The 13,631-nt window shown below is 40.3% G+C and overlaps 1 protein-coding gene and 1 long non-coding RNA gene across 9 annotated transcripts in view; one reads left to right on the top strand and one right to left on the bottom strand.

The window, feature by feature from the left end:
* The window catches only part of LOC133391068 (uncharacterized), a 149,185-nt gene extending 141,307 nt beyond the window's left edge, over positions 1 to 7,878 (top strand). For 3 of the 8 annotated variants that reach the window (XR_009764554.1, XR_009764549.1, XR_009764560.1), the window contains one exon: positions 6,599 to 6,734. Coding sequence is in view for 1 of the 8 variants with exons in the window: in XM_061641169.1 (XP_061497153.1) it covers positions 5,205 to 5,645; positions 6,599 to 7,387 (1,230 nt within the window). In the remaining 7 variants the exon portion in view is untranslated. Of the gene's footprint in view, positions 1 to 248; positions 5,646 to 5,694; positions 6,153 to 6,598 lie in introns of those variants that run through there. The other 5 variants (XR_009764557.1, XR_009764546.1, XR_009764556.1 and 2 more) reach the window with 4 other exon arrangements.
* On the bottom strand, positions 6,161 to 9,056 carry LOC133391069 (uncharacterized). Its single transcript, XR_009764562.1, has 3 exons — positions 8,634 to 9,056; positions 8,482 to 8,573; positions 6,161 to 6,445 (listed from the first exon to the last, which is right to left on the bottom strand). It is a non-coding gene; the product is annotated as an uncharacterized LOC133391069 (long non-coding RNA).
* Between the last annotated feature and the right edge of the window lie 4,575 nt (positions 9,057 to 13,631).

A 13,631-nucleotide genomic window follows, 5' to 3' on the forward strand; every position in this document is an offset into this window, starting at 1 on the left:
CTGGTCCTATGCCGTCGTTAAACAAACGACTGTCAAGAGCGTATGCGATACAAATTAACAGTCGTTTAATTATACTGCTCGAATTTTTTACCCGTGTTTGCCTATATGCGATATCGAGCAGTCGTTAACTGTTGTGACGGTCGTTTATTTTAACAAGAATGAACAACAAATGAACTCGGTTAAACCAAAATGAACTTTAAACGACTGTTAAAAAGAGTTCATTTATTCGCGATGCCGGCTACAGTTGTTCAATGGCTAGTAAGACAATATGCATGTTTAATTACCACATATTTTCAAAAAAAAATACACAACTAAATATCGAACATACTTACCAAGTGTTTGTTTACTGGTTTTTGATTAAAATTATAGGCTCCTCGACCCAAAACACTTTTGATGATGATGATGATGATGATAAGTCCCACCTCTTACCCCAACACAGGTTTGAGAAGGACGGAAGTATCTTTACGATAATATTACTCTTAGGTAGTTTTTGAATAAAATAAAAATTTACGAGCAAGTGGTGGCATCGGACGTCATTCAAAAGAAATCACCAAGTCATACACACACCCAAAACGACCAACGTAGTTTCATCAAGAAAAAACGGGTCAACTCCATCGAACACATCAGGACATAACTGCGACATGCATATGGCCAGTTCCACTGGTGCCACACCGGCTCCAGGGCACTACCTTCCGAAGCAGCAGAACCTAATGTATTGGAAATTATCAGGACACACTGCAACATGCATATGGCCAGTTCCGCTGGTACCAACGATGGCACCAGGGCACTACCTTCCGATGCAGGAGAACCTAATGTATCTGGAATTGGCCACTTACAATCATCAATGAGTGAATCTCGCTGTGACCTCCCAGACATGCAGACAGCAAGCTCTCCCAAACTAAATCCGATTGTCCACTTGTACGCGCGCGTGTCTCAAACTTATGTTGTCTCTTTCTTATATATTTTTTCTAATTTGATTTCATATATCAAGAAAAATCTTATCATCATCATCAAGCTCATGATGACAAGTGCAGTTGTACATAACATAGTGACATAGGACTTCTACACAAATATGACATTACACAGTTTGTTTAACATATGCCGCACACCTACGTTTGAAGTCTGGCAAGTTACTCGCATTCTTGATTTCTCCGGGTAATCTGTTGTATAATTGAATCCCCTTGAAAAACAAAGAGTTTCTGGCACCATGTGAAATTAAGTTGGAAACCCTCGGCTCATTTGCTCTGCGTGTACAGTGCCGATGAACATCAGATCCTCGAACAATGCGTTCCCCTAAATACCCTGGCAAAAGGCCCCCCAAAAGTTTAAATATAAAGGTCATGGTTTGATACACAATCCTCTGCTCATCCTCGTTTCGAGTTAGAAACTGGACCAATTGCTCCTTAACCACCAATTCCAGCACCTTTTCGAGTACAAGCAACATATTGATGGGACGAAACTCTTCCGGACTGGCAGCTCCGCTCACTTTAGGAATAGGTATTACCAATGATTCCTTCCAAGTCTCCGGAAAAATACCCTCCTCCAGGGACTGATTGATCACTATAAGAAGAGACTCTCCTACCACATGGAAGCAATCCTGAATAGTATTACAGTTAAAATTCCCTATGCCCGCTGTTTTGGACAAACTGAAACAAATAGTTTTTAATTTCTCTTTTGTTATTTTCTGAAATTTGAATTGGTTTCCTGGAGCATCATTACAAAACAAAGAATCGGGCGCTCTGGCATCAGCAATGTTTTGATTTATATCTAAAACACTGTTTACAAAAAAACAAATTGAATTTCTGGCATATTATTGAATCTTCCGATTCTACCAACCCATAAAACTTTACAACAGAAACGCGTGATTCCTCTGGCCTTAGTAAACTTTTAAGCACTTTCCACAACTCCTTGCTATTTCCTTTATGCTTAGATATCTCACCACTAAAGTAATTTCTACGAGTAGTTTTGAGATTCCTGCTGTATGTATTCCTTAGTCTAGTGTATTCAGTCCAATCGTAGCCTGAGTTTGATCTAATAAAATGTTGGTATGCTTCGTCTCTTTTCCGTTTCGCACGGCTAAGTTCCAAAGTATACCAGCTACTAGTCTCTCTTGACAAGATTGTCTTCTCTTCAACCAAGGTGCCCATAGCTTTTTTCAATGTGTTCCATAACAAGTCTGCAGCTTCGTTGAAGCTCGGCGCTTCTTGCCTTAAGCCTTGTGACACATGATTGCAAAGAGCAAATTTCGAGTACCTATTCCAGCATTTAAATTTTTGTTGAATCGTTTCCGATATTTTTAATAACGGATCAGTAGTGACCTTGATTGAGTCTGTGCTACTGTAAACCTGATCGATCAATGTTCTGCTCTGCCTAGCAATTCGTGTGAATTCGTTAACTTTTTGTTTCATGTTTACTGAATCCATTAAGCTTTTCAACTTCGCAGATTTTTCAACATTTAACCAGTCAATATTGAAATCACCGACGATAATGTTAAGTTTGCTAAAATTCAAGAACCTATCTAACCATTCTTCCAAAATGTCAACAAACCTTGAGTTACTTGCACTTGGCGAATGATACAATATCCCGTAATTGCCTGCTGTCATTCCCTTAGAAACTGCAACACCAAGAAACCAATTACCCTCCAATGATTCATTAAAAATCACCTTTAGGACAATTTCGCTCCTGGCATAAACAGCTACACCTCCTGTATGACGTGAGTGGGACAAACACGACACAACCCTATAACCATTAATATGAAACTGCTGAAATGTTTCTTCCTCAATCACATGAGTTTCAGAGATTAAGACCAGCAACGGTTGAAATTTCTCTACTGTCTCACGAAACATGGCGTAGTTGGACGAAAGAACGGCTACATTGAAATATAAAATCTCTCTGAACCGTCCTAACTCCTCCCCTACCTGCTATTGAGAAAGATTAATTAATCAGTAAAGATTAATCACCCTCGACAACGCAGTGACGCTGTCGACCGAGATACTTCACGCGTGTTTTACATTCACAAAACAATAATACAAATACTAAACAATGATACCGCAGGTAGCACTAACATTAAGTACAAGAAGAACAAAACAAAATAACACTTAGCTCTCTATTTCACAAGTTTTCACAGTTCATAAACGGGAGCTACACATTCACAGGACTGCACTTGTCACCATTCACCTCAAGAAAAAGTGAAAAATAAAAAAATTTAAGTGAAAAAGTGAAATTTTGAAAAATAAATTATACCAGCCTCTAGCTTCGACCCGCCGCCGCTAGATGGCGTACGCGTTCACAAAAATTACACTCAGGAGTACGATCAATGTAGCCCGGCCGTAAGCTTTTTATTATTTAAAAGCAACAGCCAATTTATACGAATATTACATAGTAAAAAGAACCGATCTTCCAAGAAGAAAAGATCTTCCAAGTATTCCTCGTGCATTGCCGAATAATCAGGATATTCAGCAATAAGCTGAATAATTCTGTTTTCAATTATTCCCCTGTCTTGAGGATTTTTTCTATCTAATAATGTTCTTGTATAATTTTCAAACGTTCCTTTTTTACGACGAGTAATGTGGTATTTCATTACTTCAGTTGTTAAATCAATAGCCTCATTCAATTTGCTGTTTTCTTCATAGAGGGCATATCTTGACGCTCTTGATATCTTGCAACGCTTGGTCCCTCGATTTGTAATCGTGTCAGGTGTTTCATTTTCATATGAACTTCTAAACGATATTTCTCCCTTCAAGAAAAAAAAATACAATTCGTATTAATATATATTATTAGCAGCAAAGTATAGTAAAGTATAAAGTCATAATTGAAAATTTCTTGTTTCAGCTACCAGTACGAAAACGCATGGAAGCAAGTTATCCTCGGATTTCATAATAAATACAACTTCCCCCATGTAATAGGCGCAATAGATGGAACATATGTGAGACTACGGTGTCCATTTTTTCAACTATAAATGATTTTTCAGCATGGTGTTGCTAGCTATAGTAGATGCTGAAGGTCAATTTCTTTATGCTGATGTTGGTGGAAAAGGAGGCGTATCGGATGGAGGAATATTGAGGAATAGTGAACTATACCATAAAATCGAAGAACGAATTAAGTATCCCAGAGCCTGAGATACTTAGACTTCCATACAATATTAAGATCCCGTACACGTTTTTGGGGGACAAAGCTTTAGCTTTATCTAAATATTGTATGTGGCCATACAGTGTCGGACAAATCAATAGGACCACTGATTAATTTATTATTCAATTATCATATTTCATTACCTAAAGTGATATTTACCAAACTTTCATGAAAGCACAATTAGAATGTTGGCTTTAAGGCCGTTTTTAATGTTTGCATATAAGTTAACAAACAAAAAAAAAATTCAAAATACTACAAAAATCGTGCGTCAAAATAATAGGACCAGTTCAGGAAATATTAATATAATAATCATTTATTATTAGTGTTAATTATTATTAACGACCGATTCGCTCGGAAGGTGTTGTTCCCAGTAATTATCAATAGAGGGCGACACGGCCCGCGTTTAGGGCGGTGGCAACGCTTTTTTGCATGCGATTTTATCGGACGGTCTGTCAAATTTTTTTATGGAATTTGACAGATAACGTCGGACGACGAAATCGCACGTCCGTCATTATATGTCAAATCCCATATAAATCTCGTCCGATAAAATCGCATCCGATCAACGTTGCCACCGCCCTTAAGCCCGTGTCTGTGCTCCATCGGATGCGATTTTATCGGAAGGCCTGTCAAAATTTTATAAGGGATTTGACAGATAACGTCGGACGTGCGATTTCGTCGTACGACGCCAAAGTGGGTATAGGGACTATGTGGGCTTATAGGTTTGGCGGGAAGGCCATATTGGACGAACGAATGACAGGAGGGGATTCGATTGTGATACGTAGTTTTTCACCCATACTACGACACATCAACCAAAACAGCCATTGGTATTCACACGCCTACATCAACAAATGATCGAATCCCCTCCTGTCATTTCGTTTTCATTTTTCTACAGCACGGCTGTCAAATTGTTCGGAATAAGCCCACCTGTATAATAAACCCACTTTGGTACGACGCAATCAAAAATTTTTGATTTCGTCGGACGCCGCTTCCGATTTTATCTGTCAAACTAAATGTGTGGTGTTTTGTAGGAACAATGTCAACTTAATTTTTCATAATCGTTACCGTATTAATAGACGATGCTAAATCTCAGATTGCGCATATATTTTTTGAATGCGTTGAGTTGTTTTGTTTTGGTTCCGCCACAATTGAGCGAGTTTATTCGTGAGCAGCTTCATTTTCCAGCCATGAGTGATGATTTATCAAACAACGATCATAATTACAACCGGCGTCTTCGGCGAAACCGTCGGTGGTGGATGCGACCAGTTTTCTTCCGCAGAAGACAGGATGGAAATCGTCTGTTGGACGACATCAAGGCCGAAATGGTAAACGATACGATAAAAAATTTTATGCGGATGAAACACGAAGATTTCGATCGTCTTTATGTCTTGGTCGGTCCAGAAATAAGCCGCATGGATACAAATGTGCGAGAAGCGATCACGGCCCAAGAAAGGCTTTTAATAACATTGCGGTATTTGGCAACGGGGGAGACATTTGCAAGTTTGCAATACTTGTTTTGGGTAAGTTTGTTTTGTTTTTTTTTCTTGTTTCGGCGGTCCGATTGGAGACGGTAGTTGCGTCAGTCTTTTCCATGGCAGCACCGTGGCAGCATCGAATCTCATTCAAACCGTCTCCCCGTACGCAGGACTGATAAAACTTTTTCGGACAAAAGCAAGTGAAGAGAAGTCAGCAATCGAAAACCATGCAAGAGCCGAATGTTGAACAAATTAAAATGACATGTTCGGATTATAATGAGTATTGTATAATTTTAGGTTTCTAAATCGTCGATTGCCAAAATTGTGAAGGATGTGTGTGCATGTTTAAATAAACATTTGCGGAGCTATGTAAAGGAATGGTTTTTATAATTTTTATTTTATTTTTTCTTGTGTTTTAGATCCCACTCTAGCATTGTCTGCCGCAAATGGTTCGTGGCATCATTTTGCTGTTCTGGTGGTAGATGGTTCAACCATGCCCCCACTCACTGGCCAAATATTGTATAATAGTTCCCCGCTGTTGTTGGTGCTGGGGTAGGTGTTAGGGTTGGTGCTGGGGTTGGTGCTGGGATTGGTGCTGGGGTTGGTGCTGGGGTTGGTGCTGGGATTGGTGCTGGGATTGGTGCTGGGGTTGGTGCTGGGATTAGTGCTGGGGTTGGTGCTGGGGTTGGTGCTGGGGTTGGTGCTGGGATTGGTGCTGGGGTTGGTGCTGGGATTGGTGCTGGGGTTGGTGCTGGGATTGTTGGTTGCGGCGGAATTGAGGAATAGGAACAAGAAGGGATTGGGTGGGTTTGGGTGGAGGTGTGTTGTTCTAGGTCGTCATCGAACTGAAAAGAGAGATAAAAAATAATGAGATAGCATAATCAAAAAGTTACAAAATAAATAAGGTTGCATTAATATCCAACGACGAGCAATAAATATGAGTTAAATTTATGAAATATATAATCAATTTATCTTTGTATGTGTTATTATCATTTCAGATCCCGTCCACAGCAGAAGAATGGAAGGAGAAATCAAAAAAGTTTGAACAAAGGTGGAATTTTCCGCATGCAATTGGGTCCATTGATGGCAAACACGTACAAGTGGAAAAGCCTAGTAATAGTGGATCAGAGTATTACAACTATCAACATTATTTCAGCATTGTATTACTTGCGGTAGTAGATGCCGATTACAACTTTTTACATGCAGATATTGGAGGAAAAGGTGGAATATCTGACGGAGGTGTGTTTAAAAACACACGCTTGTACCAGAAGCTGGAAAACAACAGTTTGAACGTTCCGGAACCTGAACCACTGCGAGTTCCATATGCAATGCGAGTACCTTACTTTCTTTTAGGCGATAAAGCGTTTGCTTTTACCAGGTACTGCATTCGACCATTTGGAGGCATGCATGCGGAAGGGACAATTGAAAGAGTTTTCAACAAACGTCACTCTCGTGCTCGAATGATCGTTGAAAATGTGTTCGGGATTTTAGCCAACCGTTTCCGAATTTTTAAAAGCCCGATTCTGCTAGAGCCAGAAGAAGCTAAAACGGTTATTATGACAACAATATATCTCCATAATTTTCTTCGACAGAGTGCTTCACGCAATACATACACTCGCCCTTCATCTTTTGACAGGGTCGTCAATGGGCGTTTTGTAGGAGGCGAGAGAGCTCCAACTACAATGAGCGGACTACAAGGCATACCCTGTCGCACGCCAAACGACTTGTTGAATATACGTTTACACATTGCACATGATCTTAAGTATAATAACCAACTTAATCATTAATGCAATACAACTCTTTGTATGTGCCATTTATTAAGTTGATAATTAGTTATTAAATCGTAGAATGTGCGTAGATTACATGCAGTTACACATTATATGTATAATATGCTAACCCACATCGTCGCTACTACACTTGTACCTATGCATTGTCCACCCACCATTGTTTAGATGAAAGAATGGTTCAACGTGAATCGCGCTTGGCAAGTTATTAAGATAAAACGATTTATTTGCGATCGTTTTATAAACACCAAACACAACACAAGTGTTTAGAAACACAAGTGTATTGTAGGGAACACGCGTATGATGAAGGCTCCTGTATTAATGCTTGATGATGTTTTTTTCAAAAACGAATTCCTTTATGAGAATAATGAAACATGAACTAGCAACAGAAGTACTAATACAACTATTTGTTATACTCATTCCACGAAAGCTTCGCGTGTTGAGCAAAATAAAATACCGTATGAAATAAAATTTTATAGTAACGCGCTACAGAGCTTATCAAATTTGAAAACATTATTTTATCGTTATCATACATCTTCTATTTGGCATAAACGTCCTACGCGCACATGCCGACCTATACAGACTTTCAAAACTTAATTCAGTACAACGCGAGTTCTTGCTGTTCGGGAACGGTCTAGTGTTGGGTCACCCGGAGTCGGGTGCGAGCCAGCCGGAATCGATTCCGACCCGTGGGTGGAGCGAGTGCGCTAGGTCGGAGTCGGAATCAAATCCGACCCGCGAGTGCAGCGAGTTAGGGTCGACCCGACTGATGAGTATGATGATGACGGGTCGTGTCAAGGTAGGTTCAATACCCGACCCGAACTCGCTGCACCAACAGGTTGGAGTGGCTTATGCTTTCTTGCACCTACCGGAGTAGTTGCACCCACTGAACCTACTTGTACCTTTCGGGTCGACCCGAACGACTCCGGGTCGCTTACGGATGGCTCCGACCCCATAGGTTCGGGTCGACCCGCCCATCACTAGAACGGTCCATATGGGGCTTCAACCCATGACGGGCATGTTGTTGCTGTGCCACAGGACCGCCCTTAACTCGCAGTGAAATATAAAATTTACTGATAAATAACAAAACAACTTACCGTATCGAGATGCGTGCCGTCCTTCATGGTATCGTCAAGGAACTTCATCGCGTCGAAGGCGAACCATCTTGGCCGAAAAACGTCCTCAGCCGCTACGAATGATAAAATTTTGTCATTGAACAGTTTCATATTATTTTAAATTTGATGAGTACCTGCTCCGCTTTGCTGACTTTTACGCAGCTTGGACTTATACGTCCGGTAGCTGGTCAGCAGCTTCCTCCACTGGTAACTGGCCTCTTCGACGGTAAGTTCCAAGATTCTACCAATCTCGGTCCACGCATCCCTACGCCGAATTCCGTTTTTGTAAAACTCCGACCGCTTTTGCCATAAAGCAGGCCGTCGTTCCACCTCGGCAATTAGCCGAAGGCTTTGCTCAACGTTCTGGAAGCAAATCAATAATAAAAAACTATCAATCTCGACTCAATTACTTATCATTCACCATCCCCATGACCCCGTTATTATGTTGATGGCCCGGAAGATGCAGCAGTTTTCTTCCATTATCAGTCCTCCACCTCGAAAGAGCTGTAATATAAAATATTAAAATACACATAAACGTTACTGTAAAAATAAGAAACTTTTTTTTAACGCAGCGGCAACAGCAATAGCTTCCATTGTAGCAGTTGGGGTAGAGGTTGCAGCAAAAATGGTGCAGGAAAACAGGGCCAGAAGGAATAGTTGATTTTCCGGATCAGATGAAATATTTCCTGTTAGAAGAAGACCAAAACCGTATAACCTAGATTCCAGGATTCCAAATCATTATTAGTGTATGCGGACTAATAAGAAACACAACATTCCGTGGTGCAGCCAGGTCAGTTCTCAAAGAGCTGCAATGTACAAATAAATCATTTCAGTTCAATGGTATATTCCTGCAAAAATAAAGGCTAGCTAGGTACATAAAATTAGTACAATTTACAATTTTTACAATTTAAACTTTTTTACAATCTACAGTTTTTACAATTTAAAATTTTTACAATCTATAATTTTTACAATTTTTTCACAAACTCCAAAGCAACTGTCGTTTTAAAAAAATCGCCGGTAGCTGGAGAAGCAGCAGAGGTTATGTTTTTTCCAAGCCGTAAAATAATCAAAATTGAACAATAATTCAATCGTTGCCCATATTTCTAAATTTCTACCGCATACACAAATCACAAACACTGAACATATACAATTTAAATAAAATACGAGTAAAAATAAATCTACAAAAATACACCCAAGAATTGCTTCCACTACAAAAACACCGGTAGCAAAAACAGAATGATTATATATTTACCAATTTTTCATAATTCCGGCGATTCGGCACGTTCGACAATTCGTTCTCCATGGCTGAAATCAAAACATAATTAGATTTTTGGTTCAAAAATCAACGCATCATCTCATATTTATTCGTTTCAATACCTACCGCTATATGTAAACAAACTTATTATTTCAAGATTGCGCTAAGATTGCGCTTAAATTTTCGAGATTTATATGTCCGAGATATATAAATTTTTTTTGACAGATAAATATATCAAATCGACCTGTTTGACAGATAAATATATGCGCAATCTGAGATTGCGCATCGTCTATTGCTACGGTTAAACTTATTCCTGATTGGCTAATCCTAATTTCGCCTTTTTTACAGTTTCCTATTTCCTATCCTTATGCTATTCTATTCTATCCTAACCTTAATTGTAGTTGTATTTAGTTAAAATTCAGCTAGCTATAATTATTATGTGCGCGTTGCAGGCGCTACGGTATATTTTGCTTTGCTGAAAGTCGTTTCATTTTCTTGATCAAACTAATTTCTCAAGTGAATTAGGCAAATTGTGTATTAACCAAACTACAGATTCTCTTAAAATGGATTCGAAACCGAAAAATACAATCATCGTACTCGCAAGTGTAATTTCGATTTTCACTAGCGCATCTGGCGGCGGCTAACCGAAGCATTTTGTTAAACAATCTGGAGCCACTCCAGAAAAAACGTTATTTTTCTATGTTTTTTACTTTAACTGGACTGAAAAAGCTTTGTAATTGATAGATAAATATGTTGTGCAAGTATTTCAGCCGTTTTCGCATCAAAAAACAAAATTTATGTTAAATATTAAAAAAAATTCTACAAAGTTTAGCTTACCATGTTTGCCGCATTTTTTATTGGAATTACCCCCCTCCGCGTTGATGGCCGCCTGCACCCGCTTCCGGAACCGCGCGCAAGCCCGGACAACCATGTCTCTGGGGATGGCCGCAAACACGGCCTTTATTCTGGCCTGTTGGTGTCCCGCTCAACTGTGCCCCACACAAAGTAATCCATAGGATTAAGGTCAGGGGAGCTGGGTGGCCAAACGTCGGTGCTGGTGTATCGGTCGAAATTGGAAGTGGCGGGTGCTTCAGCCAGCTCAGCAAGCGCTTAGCGTTGGCAAGCCGCTTTTCGCGCGTTTTTGCTGTTTTGAGCTGTCCCCTACGTCGCTTGTATGACGCGTACCGCAGGTCCTCATTTAACGCCACCTTGACGGTGCTCGGGGCCACGCCAACGTCTCGTAATTCGGATGGGTTCCACATATTTACGGAGCTAGACATTTTCAACACTTGTTCGCACAACTTTTAGCAATCGAATGACATATCAATCATTTCGATAAGTCAACTCAACCCTGAGATATAAACCCAAAGGCCAGGTGTCAAATTTAGCCCGCACAGCCTGTATATCGTTTTATTTTAAGTTCTAATGAAATATTAAACCAAATTTTTTCGAATACGAAGCGATGCTGTTACTCAACGAAACTATAATTGCTGGTGACACAATTGCACGTTACGTTAATGCAATTAATTATTTGTTTTCGTTTTTGTGGCATAATTTGGAAGTATAATTTTGGAAGTATCTGACATAGTGGAGTAAAAGGACGCGTGATGTTGAACGTGTATTCAATTGGAATGAACAAAGTATATAAAGCATTGTTGAGACACGGCACGGAAACCCTGTCATTTGTTGTATTTAACAAAACACGAAGGTTATTTCGTCGAGTTTTGAGCTTTCGGCTTGGGCGAATAGTTTATATTAACTCGTCTAATTTTACAACTGGACAAGCCCCAACCGCCGGTAAAATTACAGTAAAATTATGCTAACAACTGAAACATTTGATTGCACACCATAACCTAACGCTCAGTTCTGATTAAAACCAACTACTGTGGAGCGCCGTTTATCCGTATACCTTTTAACCGGTTGTCCCTGAATCCACTCCACTTAAAAGTTTGATTCACCGGCAAAATTTGGAAGCAACACGCAACCCTTCCGAAATACCACGGCTATCCCCGTCGTCTAGCGTGACGAATCTTGATGGAGCAGTACCAGGCACGTCGGAGAACAATGGATTTCTTGGTCAGCATATACCAATCAAGTCGAACAAGGGATCACCTGGAATACCAAGCACGTGCCCTGGACAGATACCGCGTTTCCAGCTTATGCCTGGAACGTCGATCGTACGAGGACAGCGTGTCCAAATTGTGTCAAACGCGACATCGGGACAAGCGTTGCGATTTCAACCGATACCGGTCATGTCGACTAGCCAGGCTGCACCAAGCTATTGATGGGAAAAATGAATCTTAGAAGGGAATCGAAGGGATTCTTTGATTCCCAATCCCAATCCCAATGTGGTATAGCGTTTTACTCTATTTTGCTGCGGGTGGGGGAGTTGGATTTAGTTAAAGCTGGAATAAGAGATAATTCTGTTTTAGTGTTAATTATTTAAATGTGCAGTACTTATGTCATAATTAGTACAGGTCCCTTAGAAACGCGGACCTTTATTCAATATCAAATCAAATAATTTATTTAGTGACTATAACTTCTCATTAAATGCTACATTACACGAAGATTTGCTATATATTGATTGAAAACTGCGTGATTCGACTTCCAAAATTAGAGATACGTGGTTTACCTCGACCCCCATTAATAGCGTATTTCGGGGACAGCCTCTAATTTCAATCGCAATCCCAATCGCTATCCACATCGCAATCAGAATCCCAATTGCAATCAGAATCCCAAACGAATCGCAATCCCAATCCCATACAGAATCCCAATCGAATCCCAATCCCAATCGAAACGCAATCCCAATCCCAAACAGAATCCCAATCGAATCCCTAACGAATCCCAAACAAATCACAATCCCAATCGAATCGCAATCAACTCCCAATCGCAAAGGAATCTTTTAGGGATTCAAATCCTGCCAACGTGATCCGATCCGATCGAATCTAGGGATTGAATCTTCGAATCTTTCGAATCCTGAATCTCCCAACACTACACCAAACACACTTGTTGGAACACAAGTTCAGGCGCAACATGCCACGTCGACGGGACACGAATCGCGCGGTCAGCCAGTTCCGATGACGTCAACATATCAAGCGGTAGCGGTCCAGTCAGGAACGAACACGACCACTGGCATACCTGAAACTATAACGGACCAGGGAGTACGGGTCCATTCGGAACTGGAAACTTCGATGAACGAAAAACAAGAAGAACAACCCAATAACGCATCGTCACAATTTGCTCCATGGCTCTCTAGACAAGCTAGAGTTGATGGAAATTTTTTGAGCTGTCTAGAATATCTTGAGAGTTCATATCAAAAGATGCAAGAGCGAGAACTCGTGTCTGCGTTTTTAGATTTGGTAGCCAAACGAATGCTGCGTGGAAGAAAAGAGGATTTGAAAAAAATGCAAAATGAGATTTTGCGGGTCATTGAACGATTTGAAATCGATGATAGAAATGAATAGTGGTAGCTGTGTTTTTGGAATAAGAGATCTTGTTTCCAGTGAATAAGGAGGGAGGGGCATCGATGGATAGGACTCCGCTTGGTTAGACCGCTTACCGTTAAGCCTACAGCTGGTTGTAACATAACTAAACAGCGTGGTCAACGGCTATGCTACGCAAACGTACTGCATTTCGATACGGACATTTATGTCAAAAACAAATATAAAAAGCAGCGTCATCTGCACAAACTATCTAGCTGGCCCTGTTGAATTCAGAACCAAATTAGTGTAAGTTTTTTTCTTCATTTTAGTTTAAAGACATTCTAACAACATGTCCCTCACGGGTTCAAGCCCCGAATGGACCGTGCCTCCATCCGTAGGACTGACTATCCTGGTATGGGTGAAATCAATAAGTCACTGCAAACCAACCCCCACTA

The sequence above is a fragment of the Anopheles gambiae genome, chromosome 2 (genome assembly GCF_943734735.2).
Source record: "Anopheles gambiae chromosome 2, idAnoGambNW_F1_1, whole genome shotgun sequence".
Classification (NCBI taxonomy): Eukaryota; Metazoa; Arthropoda; class Insecta; order Diptera; family Culicidae; genus Anopheles; species Anopheles gambiae.